Source organism: Eutrema salsugineum, unplaced genomic scaffold (assembly GCF_000478725.1).
Source record: "Eutrema salsugineum unplaced genomic scaffold, Eutsalg1_0 scaffold_6, whole genome shotgun sequence".
Lineage (NCBI taxonomy): Eukaryota > Viridiplantae > Streptophyta > Magnoliopsida > Brassicales > Brassicaceae > Eutrema > Eutrema salsugineum.
Window position 1 is genome coordinate 6688995 of NW_006256547.1, and position 21870 is coordinate 6710864.

The 21870-nt window shown below is 36.4% G+C and overlaps 6 protein-coding genes across 6 annotated transcripts; 2 read left to right on the plus strand and 4 right to left on the minus strand.

The window, feature by feature from the left end:
* Positions 1-648: 648 nt before the first annotated feature.
* Positions 649-2387, minus strand: LOC18012772 (aspartyl protease family protein 2). The gene has a single exon (XM_006395570.2). It carries the CDS (start codon positions 2229-2231, stop codon positions 864-866), a length of 1368 nt encoding a protein of 455 aa, XP_006395632.1. The 5' UTR covers positions 2232-2387; the 3' UTR covers positions 649-863.
* A 799-nt stretch (positions 2388-3186) lies between these two features.
* On the minus strand, positions 3187-7359 carry LOC18011696 (protein CHUP1, chloroplastic). The gene is made up of 9 exons (XM_024150930.1): positions 6966-7359; positions 6811-6875; positions 5975-6739; positions 4501-5886; positions 4282-4413; positions 4013-4194; positions 3823-3934; positions 3575-3718; positions 3187-3457 (listed from the first exon to the last, which is right to left on the minus strand). Exons 1-9 carry the CDS (start codon positions 7060-7062, stop codon positions 3344-3346), a joined length of 2997 nt encoding a protein of 998 aa, XP_024006698.1. The 5' UTR covers positions 7063-7359; the 3' UTR covers positions 3187-3343.
* Positions 7360-8870: 1511 nt separating this feature from the next.
* Positions 8871-11839, minus strand: LOC18011697. The gene is made up of 11 exons (XM_006395573.2): positions 11558-11839; positions 11349-11435; positions 11086-11247; positions 10893-10981; positions 10696-10784; positions 10495-10598; positions 10316-10403; positions 10148-10223; positions 9950-10064; positions 9328-9859; positions 8871-9200 (listed from the first exon to the last, which is right to left on the minus strand). Exons 1-11 carry the CDS (start codon positions 11799-11801, stop codon positions 9107-9109), a joined length of 1680 nt encoding a protein of 559 aa, XP_006395635.1. The 5' UTR covers positions 11802-11839; the 3' UTR covers positions 8871-9106.
* Positions 11840-13364: 1525 nt separating this feature from the next.
* LOC18012679 (piriformospora indica-insensitive protein 2) lies at positions 13365-15398 on the plus strand. Its single transcript, XM_006395574.2, has 2 exons — positions 13365-13641; positions 14076-15398. The coding sequence occupies exons 1-2, from the start codon at positions 13432-13434 to the stop codon at positions 15288-15290; spliced, it is 1425 nt and encodes a 474-aa protein (XP_006395636.1). The 5' UTR covers positions 13365-13431; the 3' UTR covers positions 15291-15398.
* A 3807-nt stretch (positions 15399-19205) lies between these two features.
* On the plus strand, positions 19206-19564 carry LOC18013174 (protein IDA-LIKE 1). Its single transcript, XM_006395575.2, has one exon. It carries the CDS (start codon positions 19292-19294, stop codon positions 19562-19564), a length of 273 nt encoding a protein of 90 aa, XP_006395637.1. The 5' UTR covers positions 19206-19291.
* Positions 19565-20691: 1127 nt separating this feature from the next.
* On the minus strand, positions 20692-21665 carry LOC18012647 (protein MIZU-KUSSEI 1). The gene has a single exon (XM_006395576.2). It carries the CDS (start codon positions 21632-21634, stop codon positions 20834-20836), a length of 801 nt encoding a protein of 266 aa, XP_006395638.1. The 5' UTR covers positions 21635-21665; the 3' UTR covers positions 20692-20833.
* Between the last annotated feature and the right edge of the window lie 205 nt (positions 21666-21870).

The following is a 21870-nucleotide window of genomic DNA, read 5'->3' on the forward strand; positions in this document are numbered from 1 at the left end:
TAGATAAAAAGAATCAAGGCAGTTTGGGCCAAAAGTCATTTTGGGCCAATTAACCATTTTTAGGCTGATATGTGTTAATACTCTTCTTTTTCCCAAATTGATCCAGATTTTGAATAACTGTTTTTTAAAGAGTATCTTAATCTTGGGTGCAAAAAGTTGTACAATTATTACAAAACAAAAGTAGGTTGAATGAGAGAATCAAATATTTTTGTTATCTTTCCCAATTTTCATTATTCAATTTTATTGAAAAAGCTGAAAAAATTAGCTATTATTTTGGCGAAAATAAGTGAATTTATTTCTTTTTAAAATACTTACACCAAAAAGCTATTTTGTTTTTAAAAATGCACTGTTTAATCAAATATTTCACAACAAATATATGGAGAGTCTGGAGACTTTATTTCTGAAAATTTGGAAACTTAAGTCGTAAAAGTTAAAGTAAGAGAAAAGTTTAAATTATAAGAAGTAAGTTTTAATCTATTTGTCTCTATAAAATAAGTCTTAATCTATTTGTCTCTTAGTAATTTATTTATTATGTTGTAGTTTCAATGGTTCATATTCCAAATATATCTATATAGTTTCCTCATATAATTCCTAACATCTATTATAAAAAACAGGACTAATCCAACATTTTTAACAACAAACGTGATATTTATATATTTATTGGCCCTTTTTTTACAGTGATACTTTTGATATTGTTTTTCCCAATCCGAAATTATACAAACTCCAAAAAGATTATTTTATTCCTATTTTCGGTAATAGTGAACCGTCACCCATTCTCGTACTTCCAAGAGGGAAAAAAAAGAAGTGAAAACGATAAAAAGAATCTTTGAGTAAATCGAAACAGAATATTCCGGTGAAAATCATCACGGCAAAGCGCAACCGCGACGAGAAAAACCAAGCCGTGATCTATCCCTATCGAATTCAAACAAGAACCCTTGCTGCATCAAGTTCCCGATCACCGAAAACCCAACTTTCGGATTCACCGATTGAATCGCCAGACATTGGATCTGTTCCTCCGTCTCGATGAAGTAATTCCTCGGCGGCGGAACGAACAATGCGCCGCCGGCTAATTCAAATTTGAGCCGCGGCATGATCTTTTCCGGTTTCGAAACGCCGGAGATGTTTACGCATAAATCGAATCCCGGTGTAACCTCCGCCGCAATCGGGAGCCGGATCCGTCGTCTCACTGCCGCGATTACCGATCGATACGCCGGTTCAGCTAAAAACGCGAGAGTTGTGCCGGAGTCCACGACGGTTCCGCCGTTACCTGAGTCGTCGATTTCCCAAACGGAAGGATCGATTCGTAATTTCGCGCCGTTAACGAAAATCGATTTCAAGCGAACGTAGTAAAAAGTCGGGGACAATGGATTCGTGAGCAACGGAGTGAATGAAAGCTTCGAAACAGCGTCGGATCGAACTCCGCCGCCGCCGTCGCCGATGATGAGGTAACTCGTCGGCGGCGGAGAGAGAGTGTAATCCATCAAGCAATACGAAAACTTGTTACCGAAACGACGACCCAGCTGAGAAGCAAACGAAATGGGCCCCCGACCCAAGCCCATGACTCCATGGGCTCCATTAAAACTTGTACCCGATACGCTCTGACCCGAGATCCGAAACCCGCATCCGAAAGCGACGCTCTTTAGATACGCTTCTCTACCGGAGCTTGTTTTCAACGTCGTCGTTTCTCTAGCGAATAAACCGGAAGTTAATGAACCATCCGCGTAAGCGTACTCGTAAGGACACGTGGAATGGATCCTGGTATGGTTACATTTCGGAGCCCGACCCGGTTCGGGTACAAGTCGGCAAATCGGGTCGTAGCAATGAGCGGGAGAGAATGTGGAAGAGTGTCGAGGGAAGAAGACGGTGCCCGGAGAATGGAGAGAGCAGTTCCGGCAGGCGGAGCATTTAACCCAAACGAGATCGCTTCCGGTGTCGGCGATTAGGAGTAAAGATTGAGGCGGTTGTCCGATTCGGAGATCCACGAAGTATTGACCCGACCCGGAAGATGCGCCGGAGACCACCGGCGATTTGACGAAGGGGACTGGTTTCCGGCGGAGAGAGAGAAAATGGAGACGGCGAGTGTCTAGAGCCAGTGATTGCGTCGGAGAAGGAAACGGAGATTTGCGTAGTAACGGAAGCTTAAGGTACTCGTCATCATTGACGGCGGCGAGATTCACCGGCGGGAGGAGGAAGAGAGAGAGGAAAGAGCAGAGGACGATAAGAGGCAACATTGAGTGAGAGAGAGAGAGAGAGAGATAGAGAGAGAGAGAGAGAGGAAGAAGAGGTTTTGGTTTATTTATCTGTGTAGTTTTTAAGGGATGAAGAAGAAGAAGAGCATATAATATACGGTTTGTGTACGTGTATATTATACGATTTTGTCAGTTTGTGGTCGAAATGTTAAGTACATTGTAACGTGAAGACTGAGAGATTTCTGTTTTGGGGGGGGCATCAAAATAAAAGCTTTGGCTTTTGCAAGAAACTCTTAGCTGTCTACTAAATGTGTTTTTGTTTTGTTTCTTTGTTCCTTTCTTTCACTTTAAACAGCTAAAGCAAATCTATTTATATTTTTACTACTTTAGTACTTGAGGAGTGTGATAATAGTATACTAAACATTGAGTTTATTTAGTGTGTTTTGAGTAATCCAAAAATGTTGTCATTCACAGAAAACGTTGTTTTGTAGTCTTAGAGGGTTGGATAATATAAATTGTTATTATGATAATGGAGTAATTAATAATTATACAATACAGTAGTAATAATAAATGTAGATCTCGTTTGGACGTGAAAAGTACTATACCCGAGAAATGGACCCTGTTTGTTAGGTGGTGGCAGAAGTACTTAATTTCCACACACAAAAAAAAACTTGATCATTTTTCTTTATATGATTGCATAAAATAACAAAAAATTGTTACTATTACTTGTTGTTATATGCTAAATATCTAGAGAATAATTTTTGTTTTTTGTACGGTACGAAAACATTGAAACAAGCTTTAACCTGTATATTGTGATGAATTTATATGATATACAATTGATTAATAATCTAAAACATTAAAGAGTGAAGAAGATTCGGGCGATACTTTGCATGGCTGCACATGATAAGAAACATGTGACTTTTAAAGACAAACCACAATTATTTTATCTTTTTTTCAGTAGTTTGGGAGATTACAAATTTATTGCGAATTTATTATCTAAGAATAGTAGTATATAAATAACAAAAAAAAACACTTACAAAAACTGAATTTTACAATAGTCTATAAAAATCACTGTACTATAAATCATTTCAATATGACAAGTATGTGTGGATACAATGATACAGAGAGACCGAAGAAAAATGTAAATAATAAACTCAGTTTACAGATTCTTCATTGTTATTATTATTGTCTCCTCCACTTTCAGTTTTGGCTCTGCTTCTAAGCTCTTCAAATGCTTTCATGCTTTCTGCATCAAACCCTCCAGCAAACTGCAAATTTCATCCATACAAAAGAAAAAACAAACATTTTCAGTTATACACTTAAAAAAATTTAGAAATCTGGCCATAGTGTTTGTTAATTCTTGTTTGAATGCATTTTCTTTTTACCTGATGGACTCTAAAAGCAAATCGAACACCTTGGAGAAGCAAGAACTCTCTGTTAGGATCTTTATCAGATCCACTCACTGAATCAAGCTCGTAAGCTACTCGTTTCATGTACTTCTTCGCCAGCTGGACCGACGAAAGCTTGATCTGTGATGAAGAAAAGAAAAAAAAACAGAGCATTTCAATGATTCGTTTCACAGATAAAAAAACAGAGTTTTTTTCAGCATAGAAAGAAAGAACAAAGTTTTTACCTTTCCTACGACGCCAGAATCAGATAACCAATCAACTGGAATTCCGAATTCTTTGTATCGTGAAATCGCCATGTCTCTTGTACGTAAAAGTGCGTATACACTTTGTTCAACCCTGTGAAAAGCAGAAATCAAAACATTAATAAAGAAAGATTTGGTGTGATACTGCTCTGCTTTCGTGTTGATAACTTACTTCTCTAGCAACTTGTACATCTTCTTCAAGGCTGGCTCACAAGGGAGATTAAGATCATCGACAAAAGAAGTCACTTGCTTCTCCAATTTCATGAGATCTTGATACTCAAAAGCTGCTTCTCGTAGCGCATCAGCTTTACCTTCTGGCCAATCAAAGTGTTTTAGAACCGCCCTTTCATCAACCTACTCAACAAAACAGTGATTGATTCGTGAGTTAAAAGAACCGAAAATAGCGGTTAGAAAGAAATATTGAAAGGAGGAGTTAATAACCAAGAAGGAGAGCTCTTCATCTAGCCAGCTCACGAACGCCAAGAGATCTTCTATGTCTGTGAAAGAAGCAGCTCGAACTTCAGTTGCTAACGACTGTACAAAGTCACCTTGTGTCTCTACATCCGCTTTTACCTGTAATCAAGTTTCAAAATTTGATTTTTTTTAATCCCTTTGAACCAACGTTTATATTGAATCTACTGCGTAAAAGTGTGAACTTACTGCTAAGAGGAACGTTGATCGATTTTCGATTTCTCCAATCATACTGCTCCTAGCTTCAGATGAATTACCAGTTCCTGAAGAGATCAAAGAAGGTGCACCGTCTTTCTTCGCTTCACGTTTCATCAATGACTGATAAAACTCAACTAACTCAGGAGCTCGGTGAACTTTGTTCCCGCTTCCACCTCCTCTTCCAAGTGCACCAGGAGGAGGCGGTGGTGGCGGTGGCCCACCACCTGGAGGCCGCGGAGGCCCACCACCAGGCGGAGGAGGAGGTGGTGGTGGACCACCACCAGGTAAAGGAGGTTTTGAGGAAGGCACATTGGTAGTTTTACCACCAGATGATCTTGGAGGCGGTCGTGGAACTCTAGGAGGTCGTTTCTCAATGTCCACAAGCTTCATTTTGGTCACGGCTTGAGCGTTTTCGCTGGCTTTAGTTTCGTTACCATTACCATCGTTAGACTGATCACTTGTGGTCACTCTCACTGAAGGAACCAAAACTGATTTCTCCTTCAATTGAGCAAGCTTGGGAGGCAAAGCCACATTACCTCCAAATCTCTCTGCTCTCGCTTGATCAGCTTTATGCTTAATGTGCTTCTCTCTCTCAACCGCCAGCTTATGCCTGTCTTTGTACGCTGGATACTTCTCATCCAAAACGTTATCAACGGATTTAGACATCACTTGAAACGACGCTGCAACGGAATTCAAAGGCTCACCGGGAGAAGAAGAAGCTTGTTGTTGTGTCCTGATTCTTGGAAGATTCGGAGTTTCAGGGGTACTTGGACTTTCTTGATCCACTTTACCAAACGTTGTTATGGCTACGGATTCTCCTGCGTTTCTTATCATCAGAGACTCTAAAGGACCTCTCTGTTTATTCATGCTCACGCTAAGTCTTCCTGGTGATCCACCATAGAATGATCTTGAAGGTGATGATTGAACGCTAGAATCGTCTTTGCTTTTGCCCCATCTCTTAAGCTTCTGAATCAGTCCTGGTTTCTTGCTAAAGCTACTGAATCTACTTGTGGAACTGTCCATTGAAGCGTTGTCGAAATCATCGCTTCCAGGAGATGAAGGTTGAGAGAAGTTGCTCTCTACATCGGTATCTCCTTGGCCACGCTCAGAGCCAGCATACTCTAGCATCAACCGTTTAGCTTTGGCTTGGGATTTGGGGCTTAGGTTCTTGCTTAAGTCACGAGCAGAGATTTTACCAGCTGGTGTCTGGTAGTTTCTTAACTCATACCGTAAACAAGCATTGACCCAACGGAGATAAACCAATTCCTCAACTTCACTAAACCTATTCATCTGAAGCCCTTCCACTTGCTTTAACAAATCCTCATTGTTATGCTTCAAATTGTTTACCTCTTCTCTTACTTTCGCCACTTTATCACTCTACCAAAAATAAAAAAAGACAGAAACTTTTAATCCAAAGAAAGAAAGAAAGAAACTTTGATGCAATGGAGTAATCATTACACTTTACCTCAGTCATGTTTGAAAGAGCTGAAATTCTTGCTTCTGCGGAATCGAGTTTAATGGTTAACTCTCTCTTTTCGTGTTGAAGCTCTCTGTTTTTTCTCTTGAGTTCCATAACTTCCACTTCCAATCCCTGTACAGCTTTTAGCTTCCTATCCACTTCGCTGTCTTTATTCATCGCTTCTTCTTCTTTCATTTGAAGACTCGAGACATGCTGCTTAAGCAACAGTAACTGTCCTTTGGTCTGGTTAGCATCGAGCTGGATTTGCCTCTGCAACTCCTTAATCTTGTTTCTCGCAACTTCAAGCTCCTTTCTCACAACACCGTTTTGCGTGATCTCTTCTTGAAGCTTTTTCCTCTCGGCTTGCAGAGAATTAATAGTGATGTTCAGCATATCAATCTCAACAGTCTTGATCTTAAGCTGTCTTTGTAACTCAACGATATCCGATTCTTGCTCTTTGAGACCATAATACTCAAGCAATTCTCCTTCGAGTTTCACTTCTCTTTCTTCTAGCTCCTTAACCAATTGTCTCAGCCTCTCAAGCTCACTATCGTTATACGCCATCTCAGTCTCGTATTCCCTCTCTTTCTCTGCTTTCTCCAAGCTATTATCATCACTAGGCAATGGATACTCAATCTCACCAGATAAAAGATCTTCAAACTCGGGTAAAATATCATCATCATCTAAATAGTCCGAGAAACTACCACGAGTCTGATTGATTACACTGTTGATCAGTTTCACCTCTTCTTCTTCTTCCTCCTCCTCTTCCACCTGCAAACATTATCCGATTTGTCAACAAACATATCAATTAAAAAAAAAACAATTTTGCAGAGTACACTTACATTCTTATCATTGAGATTGTTGTTGGGACACACGGCCTGTTCTTTGTCGCCTCCTTTGCCATTTTCTTAGAGCAAAATGCAGAAAACAGAACAAAGTCAGAGTCCACAAATGCAATCAAATAGAGAATCTGATGGTTTAAGAAAAGAAAAACTACCTGATGGTTTGCTCGGTTTGGAGGGTTTACCGTTGAGCTGCTTAACAGCAAATGCTGCAACGGAAGCAGCAACAACAAACCCTACCCGCACAATCATATATTAGAATCTTGAAACTGTCTCATCTACAGAAGCGAAAAGAAAACCTCCTCCAAAGTTTTAATACCGGATAATTAACTCAATCCATCGTTCCCTCCAAGGAAAAAAACTTTAGTCCAAATCCAGTTCATGAACCTTATAACATATGGATAAACACAGACACTTGTTCCAGTAAGAGAAACTCCCAGATACTGACAAAACTTTAAACAACTATGTCCACCCAAGAAAAGAAAGAAAAAAGAAGACACTTATCATCAGAAATTCGATCTTATCAGCTTTATGGACCTCTCAAGTCTCTCATGCATCAAAAGCCAAAAATTTTAGCATTAAATTAAAATTTAACAACCAATAATAATAATGGCTGTATTTAGCACAAGACAGATGAGGAAATAGACATGTATGGTAACAGATGGGGTCTTAAAAAGCCATGACCAAGAAGCGACATACATTTGTGATATCTAAGCAACCGTAAAAAAAAGCTCAATAATTTATCCTTTTATGTCCATGTTGGTCAAAGCAGAAGATTATATATGTCTCTTGTGTCAAAGCATTTTACCAAACTAGACGGTGAACTAAACACAGAAGATGATTAAAGATAAGACATTCATTTGTCACGCCACCAAATCCAGACCAATCAACTCAATACAAAGATTAGTGATCTCAAATTGGTCCGCTCCACAAAATCTTATTAACAGGGAAAAAATGTGAGACTTAGATTCTGTAGTGATGTTTTGGGGACCAGCATCAAGTAGAGGTGTGTTGCCACGCTACGTAGCAGTAACCAATTATAAGAAAACAGAAAGGCTGAAATTTAGTTACTAATGCCAATATTTATAGTTAAGTGGTAGAAAATTCAGCCAAACGAGAAAAACAAGAATGGCCTTTTCATTATCTTCTTAAAACCCCCTTTTTTTCTCAGCCTTAGATTTTTCACATGTTTTTGCCTTTTTAGCCACTATCTTAAAAACAAAAGTTTTGTATGTGTGAATGAGAAGAGATGACAGAAATCAAGTTCTTATATAAGATTGTAAGAAGAATCTTACATGATATGGTGTGGAAACTCATATTAGACCTTCACTAGATTCTGATTCTTTCTTTTTTACCAATCTGCACAAAACAGTTAAAGATTAGAATGAAGATAAAATTTGATTTAGACATTTGCCAGTGAGGATCAGGACAAGTGCTATCTATTCAGCATTACCAAATATCTGTTTTATTGTATGGCAGAAGAATTTTCTGGTGTCAACAGCTCACAAAGGATACCTCTCTCAAAAAAAGACAAGAACAGCTTTAATTGTTTCTTGTCTGGTGAAAAAATTTGGAATTCATCAAAAGATAAACTGAGAATTGCGTAGATAAAAGAGTTTGAGAAACTTTCTTTTCTATAACAAAAAACGTAACTCTAAATATGACCCAGTACTGATATGACTGTAACTATGAAAGCGAAAACCTAAAAACAAAAACTGAATGTCTCAAGGAAGAATAAGTGGATTCAATCAAACCAATTACAATTAGATTCGATTTTTGAGCAAACCCAGCTCGTGAAATGGAAGATTGAAATCTTACCAAATTTTGAAGTCAGCGAAGAAGAAAAGACCCGACTCACTTTCAGTTTCTTGATGTTTCTTCTTGCGTTGCTGATAATGTCGATTCTTGTTGCTGGGGCTTTGATATACTTGAAAAGATTCCATTCCATTAACGATTTTTGTAAATTGCTGTTCAAAAATTTGAATTTTCACAGACTTGGGTTCTTTTGCTAAAGTGTGAGAATAGTTTGTAAATGATTAGATTCTAGAAACTATTCTCACTTTTTCTTTTGAAACCAAGATAGTATTGTTCCAATTGAAATGAAGATTTTGAATTACAGAGAATCAATTAAATTGTCATTTCCCCAAATAAACCAACAAAACCAAAGTATCTGGCTTTTGGCTTGACTTCAGATTTAAACACTCATTTGACAAACATTCAACAAAACAATTTTGTACAATCTCAAGATTCAAACAGAAGGATCACAAGTTTTTAAAGAACCGTGTCCTCCATTGATTCAAGAATGGTCGTTCCATTTCCATCTTTTTCCCGCCTCTTCAAGAACCTTAGCTCTAGCTTGGCTTGCCTTAGCTTCATCCTCTACCCAAGTTCTGCATTTCAACCACCTCATTATATATAAACAACATTTGTAAATAGATCATAACTGGTTAAAAGCTTTTCCAAAGATCAAAACTTTACAAACTGGGTCGTTTGAGTTATTACTATAATAACCATTACCTGAGAATCCGAAGAGCTTCGACTTCAGCTTCGAGGATAGATCTTTTGTCAAGCAGCGATTCAAGCTTCGACTGTAAATCACTCATCATCTCTTGTAACTTGCTGTGCTCAACCAGATAAACAGATTTATCAGTAGTTAGCCTTTGAGACATCTCGTCGATATCATCTCTCAAGCTACGAAGCAACTGTTTCTGACAATCTATGGCTGCTTTTTCTTTTAAACGCTCGGCAAACCACTTCAGCTGAGCAGTTTTCTCTTCTTCTAATTCATTGACACTGGAGAGATACAGCTCTTCCATCTCAACTCTTCGGGATCTCTCTACCTGAAGCTTCTCATCCCAAAACTGCCTTATTTCGCCTTTCTCTACCAACTCGGATCTGATTTCTTCCATCTCAGCTTTCCGCGAGAGGAACTCTGCTTCTAACCTTGATAGCTCAGCTGAAACAGCTTTCGCCATTTTACCGCTTGTTAATGCTACAGCCGCTTGTGCTTTTGTCACAGGTCTATTTGGCTGAAACCTCTTGATCCTACCTGTATATTTTAAATGAAAAGAAAACTCAGTTTACTTCAAAAACTTTGAATAATGCCATTCAATATAACTGAGAGGTAGACGAATGATACCAAAAACGTTTCTGATAGTACTCTTGTCGCCGGTCAAGGAGTCCAAGAAGAATCCGAGTGCTATATCGGGATTGATATTCTTCATATCTATATAGTCTACCTTTGTCCTTGATATCTGGACTGTAAACAAGTCAGGTTTTTAAAATAACTGACAAAAGCATCACCATTATGCTCAAGTGTTATAAACTTTTATCACACCTCTTCCATAACTTCTGGGAGGAAATCACACTCCAATTGAGCTTTCCAGTTTACCAAGTCGAGTCTGGAAACAAAACTGCAGTCACCATATATGTATAACACAATTAGCAATCAACGAATAAAGAAACAAACACAATAACAGATGAAGAAATCTTAAGCCCATTATACCTTTCAGGATTAAAATTAATGTTTCCAGTGTCATGTCGAGAATCTTCCCCGGATAGCTTGCTGAAAGTAATGCCTGCCTCTGCCAATGCTGAATGGCAAATAAAAAGAAAAACAAAAAAATCAATAACAGAAACGTAAGTTCGATAGACACAAAATAGAAATATCTTTATCGATTATACCTTGTATGTACTCGAAGTCAGGGTCTGTAGTATTCACATCTTCAAATGCAGGTACTGAAGAGCCAGCTAAAGCTACCGCTGGCACAATCCTGTGCTTTGGATTTCTAATGGCAACAAAAAAAACCATATATTTATCACTCGTTTGCCACAAACACTAAGACTTTTATCATATCCGGAAAAATTGTTTACTCCAATCATTACCTCTCTAATAACAAATTCGAACGAACTAGCCATCTAGAATACTCTCGTCTGGTACACAACTCGTCTCCCATTACATCGTCTTCAATTATCTGAACAACTTAATTACAAGTGACATGTTCATGATCAGAGCTGGACATAAGGTTCAAATAATGCATAAATTCAAGTTGTTGTCTGAGAGAAAGTTTCTCGAAATAAACCTTTAGTTTCTTTAAAACTGCTATTGCTTCTTGTTGAGCAGCATCCACGGGAACTGGAGCGGTGATATGGTGAGCTTTTACGGTTGATGCTAAAGTAAACAGGGGAAACACGAATTAAGACTTGTTTCAAAGCAATTATAGCAACAAGCTATGTATTCTTCAAAACAAATATTGACCAAAAATAAGAACGTACGAGGGTCAACAGTATCTGAAGCATCGTCAACACTTTCGGAGATTGCCTCAGAAGCAGAATTCTTCTCATCGGTCAAGAGCGAGGTCGTTCTTTCACTCTCTTCATTCTCATTCTGATCCAAATCCACATAATGCAGTGGATTACTAAAGCATAACCTAAACCCTGTCAAAGATACACAAAACCCTGAATCTCAGATTAAACCATCAAATAGAATTTATATCACCCAGGATGAAACAAAAATAGAGTTGAGAAATTGTTTTGACCTTTTCTCGAGATTGAGAAGTAAGCTATAGTAGCTAACAGAACGGCAAGTGACGATCCAACACCAGTGATTACAACATTCCGCCACTCTAAACCCAGAAAAAAAAAAATCAAAATTTTCAATCAATTTGCAACACGAAGGTAAGAAATTCTTCAATTCGCTCACTAGACTAGAAGAACCCATTATGTGGAAAACGAGAAAGACACTAACTTTTTTTACTTTTCCAATGAGGAAGAGGAGCTTCATCTTCAATAAGAGCCCAACCACCATATTTGTCTTTGGAAGCTTGAGAGACCCATGAGGTACCGGAGAGAGACGCCACGACGCGTAATCTCGGCGGTTTGTGAGTGGGAACGAATAATGGGAGAGTGAAACGATGCCTTACAAGTAAAGGAGCGAATTTTGGGAAGATGAACGATGAATTTGGTGACTTTCTAATCGAAAAAGAGCACATTTCCCAAGTTAGGGTTTTTCTTTTTCTATTTCTTTTCTGGGTGGATGCTTCAATTCGAAGAAGTAGCGAGAAAAGATGGGAAAGAGATGCTCCTGTGATGTGATAGTGCGAGTACAGTGCCTAACCTTCTGAATCTCTCCGAGGGTTTAGTTTGCGTTTATTTTCCGGTATAGCTTTAACCGTCTCGGTTAAATCATTATGCTCCTAAATACGTGAGGTTGGCGGTTTGCCATGCCATGCCATTGCCAAGGGTTTAATTTGTGAAGTTTGTGAAAGAAACACGAGTATGTCATTGCTCCTAATCATTATGCTTCAGAGGATTATTGAGATAAAAAAGTAAGGAACACGAGTATGTAATAGCTAAAGTTTTAAAAGAAGAATTTGGAGTCATCCATTTGTAAAAATGATTAGTCAAATTATTTTACTCTGGAACTCTTTTTATTAAAAAAACCTCTCATTACAATCACATATAGTATATCCAACATATAAGAGCTACAATGATGTAATGATCGGTTCTCTCTGTGTTTTTTTTTTCTCACTTTTTAAACCATGTGTTTCATATTCTTCTTTTACTTGCCCAATTTTTTAAGTCACAACTCTTTTTAAAATTCCAATTTAACATATGTCTCTCAATTAAAGGTAAATGCTTCTGCAATTCAAGTCAAAGTACCTCTCTCTAATCAATATGCTATCAGGATTTAAAAGTTTTTATAAGCTAATCGTGCTTCCAATACCAAGACATTGCGCTTTTCCAAAATTTTACAATGAGAATTCTTTTTGTGGTTCAATATTTATAGTTTAGTATATTGAAAACAACAACAATGATTAAGTAAGACAGTGTTAAGCAAATTTTCCTTAGTGACAATCAAATCCCTTAATAAACTTTAGATTAATTCACTATACAGAGACCAAATTTGGAAGAAAAAGGGGACAAGTGCACTCTCACGCGGACGAGGAGGAGACTAAGGACAAGATGAGATATGGAGAGTTTAGGGATTGATATAGGAGGAGAGTATGGTTTATTTTTCAGAGCATCAGTTTTGTAATAGATGTGTTAAAGGCACAAATAAATAAATGGTAACAAGGTGATGCTCTAAAAAATAAACCATAATAACAAGGTGAATAGCTGTAAGAAAGCAAAATAAAAATAAAATAATACTCTTGTTAATAATGAATAGGCTTTAAATTCAATGGCTGCCTTGATCTATGTGCTTCTGCATCCTACTTTCCACATTAACCCTCTTCCCTTTTTCATCTTGACATATCTAAGTATTTTTCAAAAGAGAAGAAGAAGAAGTTAATACGTGTGTGTATAGGTTATGGGAACAAAGGCCACATTTACTTTCTTATGTGACAGAGACAACAACATATAACCAAATGTCTTTCTCGTTACAGTCCCTCGATTTATTTTCCTTTCTTTTTATTTATTTATTCTTCTTTCTTTCTTGTAACGTTTGCTGCTTTGAGCTATAATGAGAAACCCATTGACCCCCAACGACCTCTCGCTCTCTCTTCAATAAATAATAATCCCATAAGATAAAGAAACCCAGAGATAACCCCCAAAAGAATTTACACAGCAAAATCACAAGCTCTTCAGTTTTATCCTTATTTCCTCTGTTTTCCGCCCACAATGTCTTGGATTCACTCTATGTTTTTCCTATTTCTCGTTTTCCGGTGGTGCATCGCCGGAGAATCATCATCGCCTGAGGTAACTGACGATGGAGCTCCCATGGAGAAATCAGAGAGAGAAGCTCTTTACTCAGCGATCCAAGGATTTTCTGGTGATTCTTGGAATGGCTCTGATCTTTATCCTGACCCCTGTGGTTGGACTCCTATTCAGGTTTTGTTTGCTTTCTTGTCATTTTATTTTTATTTTTATGGAAAACTTCTCTCGTATAAACTTTGATTTCTGGTTGAAACCATGTTATACTTTTGTAATTTGGGTCCAAAAAAAACATATTGTTTTATTGTATTTTGTTGAAGATACTTGGAAAGAATTTGTTCTGTAGTTGTCTGAATAATTCTGTTTTAAATTGTCTGTTCACTTTGAAAATTCCATAACCAGTAACTGAAACTTTATAGCTTCAACGCATCAAAGTGCATATCCGTTTACGTATAAGATCTAATTTTTGTTTCTTTAAATGTATTCCAATATGGTTGGCTTCAATTATATATATATACACATTTGGCCGGTTGTCCCTACCAACAAATTCCTTCTTTATTCTTTCAATAATTTGGAACTTTTATTCTTTGTTTTTTTGTTTGGATTTTCAGGGTGTTTCTTGTGATCTCTATGATGACTTGTGGTATGTCACGGATCTAACCTTAGGTCTTATTCACGAAAACTCGATTTCTTGCACCGCAAGTTTGAAGATAAAGCAGCAGTTATTCGAGCTCAAGCACTTGAAATCACTCTCGTTCTTCAACTGCTTCACGTCGCCGATAACAATTTCTAAAGAGGATTGGACAAGCTTGGGAAGTAACTTAGAATCTCTCGAGTTCAGATCCAATCCCGGTTTAATAGGGGAACTTCCTGAAACAATCGGAAGTCTCACAAAGCTGAAATCTTTGGTGGTTCTTGAAAATGGGTTCAATGGAAAATTACCGAGGAGTGTCTGCAATTTATCGAGCTTAAAACGGTTGGTTCTGGCGGGAAACTTGTTCACCGGAACGATTCCAGATTGTTTCAATGCGTTTAAAGATCTATTGATCTTGGATTTGAGTCAAAACTCTTTCTCAGGGACATTGCCTTCATCTATCGGAGAGACAGTTTCATTGCTTAAGCTAGACGTAAGCAACAACCAATTAGAAGGGAAGTTACCGCAAGAAATCGGGTTTTTGAAGAATCTGACACTTTTGGATCTGAGGAACAACAGAATCTCTGGTGGGTTATCTCAAAACGTCGAAAAGATTCGATCTTTAGCGGATCTGATTTTATCAGGAAACCCAATGGATAGCGATGACGTGATGGGGATAAAGTGGGAGAAAATGAGCAATTTAGTCATTTTGGATCTTTCAAAGATGGGTTTAAGAGGTGAGATTCCTTCTGGTTTAACCAAGTTGAAAAGATTGAGGTTTCTTGGTCTGAACGACAACGAGTTAACCGGCACAGTCCCATCAAAAGAGCTTGAGACTTTGCCTTGTCTTGGTGCTCTCTACATCAATGGAAACAATCTAACAGGAGAGCTTAGATTCTCAAGAACGTTCTATGAGAAGATGGGAACAAGATTTAAGGCTTCAAAGAATCCGAATCTTTGTCAGTATGATATCGTTTCAGAATCTCGGCATTATGTTCCTCCACTTGGATTGAAGCCTTGCCAGATGAAGAAAACAGAGGGTAATTTGGTAATTCTACAAACGTTGAGCAACCTTAAGAAGAATGATGAGTCAAGTTCATCAATGGCTCTGATGGTTACAAGACATGTGTTGTCAAATGGGTTCATGTGGGATTTGCTTTTGGAGCTTTCTCTTATTGTATTATTGAAATAATTTATAATTTTTTTGTTTGTTTGATGGTTAATAGTATCGATGTGTTAGTTGATAGATTTTGATGTCGGTTACTTAAGAGAAGAAAATCAAATCCTTATGGATGTAACAAGTCTGATTTCTTCTCTCTCTGTCATAATTTAAACAATTTGTATATGTTTGTTAGGTTATTCCTTCTTAAAACTAAAAATCTCGGATATTTTCAATTTAACAAGCTCTACAAGGTTTTTTAATATAAGTTTCGGATTAAACGATTGGTACTTGTGACCATAAATGTTAAATGCTTTAAATTGAACCTGCAAAGCATATATCCAAAGATAGCTAACTTTGGTGTCTCAGGACTCTATCGCTGGCTTTAAACAGACAATACAAAACAAACCAAACAAAGCCTTGTATTGCCTGGAATTTTCTGACTTCGTAAAGAGGGAGATTTAATGACTATTTGTGAAATTTTGTTATTACTTTATGAAATTTAAAAGTAGATACTGATGAGTGTCAATTAAAGATGAGACAGTTAGGGGTTTTTAGTATAGACTGAAAATCTTCTTTTACTTTTTACTTTTTTTTTTTTAAGTAGGCAATAAGCTTTTTACGATCATTTATAGCTTTCCTTTTCTTTCGTAGCCTCTGTGTCATAACTGCTTAAGTTATTATTTGTTCATAGGTGGCGGCTAGTGTACTTTTCTCACTATTTAGTAGTATTTACTATAACTCAAAGATGAAGATAATTATTTGGTTGTTTATACTCCATTGCAAGTGCAACTACTAAGTAACGAGCAAATTGGTTGTTTAATGAAATATTTCGTAATAACAAAAAAAAATCTGCTTAATACTTCATAAATTGACTACTCTTGAATACTCCTTATCATTCCACATGCTATGAATCAAAACCAAGATTAATTTATAGTAAATTTCAATCAAAACTATTAATCCAAATAGGTTCTTTTTTTGTTCTCCACCATACATTAATCCAATATGTACGTGTTCTTGGAAAGTAGAATTAAAGTCAATGATGATAGTTCCCTTTTACTTAAATGATTCTTACGAGTTACAATGAGCCGTACGGATAAATAGTAAAGTTATAAATGAGTCTGATTTCTCTTTTATTTACAATTATGTAACTCATCTTCTTGATCTGGCCATGAATTTAATGCTCACGTCCTTATTTTCTTGGCTTGTTCATACTGTAGTTAATAAACTTAGTTTACGTACTGAGTTATGGAACAACTTTTTTTTTTGTTTTTGTTAGATAACTGTGGAACAATTATCGTCTTGATTTGATTGATATTGTTGGTTGGAGATTGGAGATACTAATTTTGCAAATAATAGTATGCACTGCAGCTCTTTTGTTCAGTGTCATAATAACATGTCTAATAACTCAAGTCACAAAGGAAAAGGTCCGACAGGACTATTAACATAATAATATGATATTTTTCTAATTAGTTAGTTGGTCAAAATTTTAAATTATTTTAAATATTTACGTTATACATTAATAAGATACAGAAGTTATGATTTTTGAGAGCAATGTAAATAATATCACTCCGGAAACCTAAATACGTAATAAGTGTACTGACTATATATCATTTGCTGGGCTTTGCTAGGCTTTAATAAATAATGCTCGTTTAGTTTCGGCCCAATTATAGTAAATCCTCTCTCCTTCATTTTTTGAACAGATAGTCTTATCAACTTTCTTGCTCCGTCTCTCACTCTCTCCCCAAAACCCAAACAGCACATTCTAATAGCATAGTTTATGTAACTACTATTTAAGATGGTATGCTAATTTAGATTTACTAACCGAAAAACCAAAAAAAATGATTTTTCGAGCCTAATTCACAATTTCTCCTAAAACCAATAATAAAAACTCAGTAACCCCATCATTTGAAGCAAAAACTCCCAAAATCACAAAAAACTTGTTCTTAATCTAATCTTTAGATTAAGCAAAGAGTGTATATAACAAACCTCATCAAAGACAGCACCGATCATTTGAAGACCAACGAGTAGACCCGAGGGACCTCCTTCGACTAATCCACAAGGTAATACAATCGCAGGATGCCCCGCGAGATTCACATTGACCTGCAACAATCTCACATTGGACGTATTTTATGTAGCCTAAACGTGAAAAGCATGAAGGTCCTTTTTTTGTGCGTTTACTTTCATGCTTTGTTAGGTGAAGGGAATTAATTTGTAATTTAACCTTCTATATAATTTTTTAATACAAATGTAGGTGCTTAGTATATTAAATCATCTTATATTTTATGTTCTTGCAATTGCATTCATGCACTATTTCCATGTCCTATGAATAACACGGTTGTATCATTAATCATTAACACCACCTTGTTTCATATAATATGATGTTTGAAATCATGTACAATTATTACGAATATTTGTAAAATCATCAACTATCTCTCCTGATACAAAGGTTAAGACAAAAAATAAGGAAAATTGATTGATTTCTGTCTTCTTATTCTTAAAAGTCAGAACATTTTTATATAACAATAAAATGGTAAAACATCTCATGAACCAAATGGAGTATACAATATGACGTTTCTGTTAGTGATAAATCTGAAGTAAACCGTACGAAAAAGGAAAAAAATGTCCTCCACAGGTACCAACACGTATCTTAATAAAGAGCCACAAGCATTACAAGCTCAAATTAATAAATTATTGGTACTTAAAAAGATTAAATAAAATGAAACTACCTGGAGATGGAGTATAAGTATAGATCACTTTGTTTTTTCTAGAATATTTCAGACGAAATCATGTGCTAACCCATAATTATGCAAACATATTAGTATCCTGTAATCTAGTGGTCCATGCGAATATCTGTCTCCGGTGGAGGATCAAAATCCAACGGCTCAAAATCACGCGTGTGCAATGTTTGACATTTCGTCTACTGCATGAAAGTCGCCACCTGGCACATGCAAATAATAGTATATCTTTTGGTCACTAAAATGAATTATGCAGATGATTTTCCTTGGACGATATGTTTAGTTGTTGTAACAGAACAAAGTTATGAGTTAATAAATCATCTAAATATTAGTTGCCATAAATAATTTTTAGAAGAATTAATAACTATTTGTTATGATGGATTAATTGTTTGGTGACCCCAAATAACGGAACTGATTTTCCAACCCCTTTTTTATAACCATTTGTGTGAGTGTGCAACTGTGCATGTGACCTAGTAAGTCACCTATGATGATGAAGATGAACTCTTTGTTTTTGTGATAAACTTATATTATTTACGCAAGCGATCATGTAAACAAAGGTTGTATAAAAATAAAGATAGTAAGATAGAATTACTTTTCGTTCACATCGAAGACGCAAAGAATCATTTGAATTCGCGCCTAAACTTTTGATTATCCATTAACATCAATGATACACAATCACGTATTATTTTGGTGCTCACATAATGTAGATATTAATATATATATATATATATATATTAGTATAATATATACAAAGCGTACATAACTATATGATTTTTCTTTATTTTACCAAAAAAAAACTATATGATTTTTTTTGAAAAATGTGATTTATACATATGAATATATATAATGTTAACTTTCATATACTACAAATGGTTAGTAGTTTAATTTTACAGACAACTTGAGGTAATCACATACACCATCCTCCCCACGTATAGTCGAACTCGGCATTTCAAGCTTAGTAAATATTATAATTTTTTTTTTTGTTTTGTTCACTTTCGTTGACCCTAAAAAATTTTCAAAATATTCTAAAACTCCATGGCTTGCGCGTCACTTCTCCATTTTCTTTGCTTTTCTTGTTTGACCGATTTACACATACAATTGTGCACACCTACATATATGATATATTTTATACTGCACACAATATATGTATATAGCCATATAGGTATATATTGTACATATATCCGCTCAAATCTTAAACCTTCTAAGAGTCCAAATTCTATATAAAACCCTAGCTAGTGGCTATAAATCGCTGTCTCCTCCTCCTTCTTCCCTCTTCTTCTTTCTCCGAAATATTATATGAATCTTTCTCACAAAACCATGTTTATGACTGTTTATTTCCTCATGTTCCTCTTGGTTTTTAGTTCCTGCAACGCCGCAGCGAAGATGGGACCAATTAAGGTTTCTGAAATAAAAATAGTTCAAACAAGATCAAGGCCATCAAGACATGAGTTCATGGAGGGTTTTAGATTCAAAGGTCGTGTGTTCCACTTTTGGTCTAAACGGGTACTTGTACCACCTTCAGGACCTTCCAAGAGGCACAATTCTGTGGTGAACAATCTCAAAAACTAATTGGTTTCCTTTTTGTTTTTCTTTTTAAAAAATTTTTGTTAATTGATTTTTTTGACAGCCATAAAAAATATATTTAAAGATTCCTGAAATTTTATTTGATGACCCTTTTAATTTATGTTTTTTTTTTCTTATTATATATTTCATTCACATTTGTAATATCTCGTTTGGAAAGGATACGTATATAGTATATACATCTCCTTTTCCCGCACCATTGTATTTGTATATGTATCTCTTTTATATATATCATAACTCTTTGTAAATAATAGGATTATCAAAATGGATGGACTAATCTAACTTCCGGATTAGAGTTTTTAATGAATAGATATTTTGTGATTATATATTAAGTGATTTAACTCTTAGCCATCAAACTCACGGTTTGATCTTATATTTAAAATAAACACATTGGTTTTCAAGGAATAACTCAAAAAGAATGTCTAATGTATTTAATGTTTGAACGTTTAGCCTTAATTTAACTTAATGGTAGTTTTGAACTCTATAATGGATAAGCTCAAGAAAGGCATGAAAACTAATTCACGAAACTCGTATAATTATGAAAGTGGTTATACAATGCTAATAAACAGCTACGCTACGCCAACGCAACCAGCGATTTATTACACCTCTGAATAAGTTATCTAAGGGCGTTAATGAAAGTTTATGTCATCCCAATTTTCTGGTCCAGGAAACTTTCCAGCTTGTAGACCCTCATCACATCTTTCGGACTTTTACATATTTTCTTAGACGGTTTGAAGTTGTGTGCTTATGTGAGCCTTAATTGGAACCAAAGAATGATTGTAATTTGTACTCACTAGGACCTTCGAAATTGACCGATTAAGCTCGAAAGTTAAGAACACCACGAATTACAACGAGTTCAGGATTCAAACTCTTGAGTCCTTATGTTTCACCGGTAAAAATGTCCCTTCTATTTTAAGTTTATTACAGAGTGAATAACAAGCCTGAAGCAAGTGCAAGACCATGATTTGAAGTACCTGTAATATCTACTCAAAACTTTCCAGCCTTTCAAACAAGTTTTTTTAAAGAAGTTTTTTTGGGTTAGTAATAAATTTACATTTTACAAACGTTTGCATTATGATGATCCAGTATTGACATATGTGAAAAGAAACAGGGATTTCATTAAAAACATTGCATCTAAATAACAATTTTCCATAGTTGATATTACATCATTTAAACAAAAACCCAAAATCAAAACACATACTTAAATTTCTTGGTCCAAATATTACCTTGTTTAATCATACTAATATATGTTTCCCTTTAAACCCTTAGAAAATACACACTAAGCTCAGGCCCACCACTAGACCCATCAGGATTCATCATGTAAAAGGCCTCCGAATCTCTGGACCCGATAACCCGCTCGAACCGGGCTCTCATATACATGAGCTCGCCTTTCTCGGACCCCACCGCTTCATTCCCATCTTCCGCCACCGTCGCCGTCGCCGCCGGCAAAACTCCGGCACCCATCGTAATGGGTCCCACAGCCTTCAAAACTCTCCACTCCGCCTCTCCACACTCTTTCTTCGCCGCGTAGCCGCATTTTTTGCCGTTGCAATAGGTACGCCACGTGGACTCTTCAAGAAGCTTCTTTGAACCCGTCTTAAACGCTGCCGTTTCGAGCGCGATTCTCACGAGCCCCGAAGCCATTTCCTTGACGAGAACGCTCGTTGGAGTCGGTAACTGGATCAAAACCGCGGGTAAACGGGTCGGATCATCCTGTACGGCGAAATACACGTGTCCACGACGGTTTCCGAATAACGTACCCACTACCCGGAAACCCAGACCCGAATTTGAGAACCCAAGCGCATAACGGATCCTCTCGATGGTTTTTTTCTTCTTCTTCTTCGTTATTTGTTGAGTATCGAATTGATCCGGTCGGGTCGGGTCGGAGGAAAAGTTGAAACGGGTCAAGATCTTTTGTTCGTTGTTGATGAGATCGTCGTCTTCTTCTTCTTCTTCCTCGTCGTCTTCTTCTTGAACCTTCTTCTTCTTCCAGTTGAAGTAACGTTTAGAGAGAGAGAATGAAGAGTCGAGAGAAGTGGTGGATAAAATTGATTTCATTTTTTTATGATCTTTCTAATGAAACTGAGCTTCAAGTTGAAGTTTTGGAGTGTACCTCTAGTGCTCTCTTATATTGGTCTTTAATGGAATTTTTTAATGTTTGTGGGGATTGATTTGATTTACACTAATTTAATTTTTAATTACATCTTTTTATAAAAAGATGATATTTGACCTTTTGTATGATTTTATTAGTCTGTCATTTCGACTGTTTCTTCAGTTTTAAAATATCTTGACTA

Excerpts from the sequence above, each read along its gene's own strand:
- LOC18012772 (XM_006395570.2), bottom strand. The coding sequence starts at position 2,231 with ATGTTGCCTCTTATCGTCCTCTGCTCTTTCCTCTCTCTCTTCCTCCTC.
- LOC18011696 (XM_024150930.1), bottom strand. The coding sequence starts at position 7,062 with ATGATTGTGCGGGTAGGGTTTGTTGTTGCTGCTTCCGTTGCAGCATTT. Across the intron at positions 5,887-5,974 it reads CTCTTTCAAACATGACTGAG|AGTGATAAAGTGGCGAAAGT; the intron begins GTAAAGTGTAAT and ends TATTTTTGGTAG. Across the intron at positions 3,935-4,012 it reads ATGTACAAGTTGCTAGAGAA|GGTTGAACAAAGTGTATACG; the intron begins GTAAGTTATCAA and ends TGCTTTTCACAG.
- LOC18011697 (XM_006395573.2), bottom strand. The coding sequence starts at position 11,801 with ATGTGCTCTTTTTCGATTAGAAAGTCACCAAATTCATCGTTCATCTTC. Across the intron at positions 11,436-11,557 it reads TCATTGGAAAAGTAAAAAAA|AGTGGCGGAATGTTGTAATC; the intron begins GTTAGTGTCTTT and ends TTCTGGGTTTAG. Across the intron at positions 10,065-10,147 it reads TCCCAGAAGTTATGGAAGAG|ATATCAAGGACAAAGGTAGA; the intron begins GTGTGATAAAAG and ends TTTACAGTCCAG.
- LOC18012679 (XM_006395574.2), top strand. The coding sequence starts at position 13,432 with ATGTCTTGGATTCACTCTATGTTTTTCCTATTTCTCGTTTTCCGGTGG. Across the intron at positions 13,642-14,075 it reads GTGGTTGGACTCCTATTCAG|GGTGTTTCTTGTGATCTCTA; the intron begins GTTTTGTTTGCT and ends TTGGATTTTCAG.
- LOC18013174 (XM_006395575.2), top strand. The coding sequence starts at position 19,292 with ATGAATCTTTCTCACAAAACCATGTTTATGACTGTTTATTTCCTCATG.
- LOC18012647 (XM_006395576.2), bottom strand. The coding sequence starts at position 21,634 with ATGAAATCAATTTTATCCACCACTTCTCTCGACTCTTCATTCTCTCTC.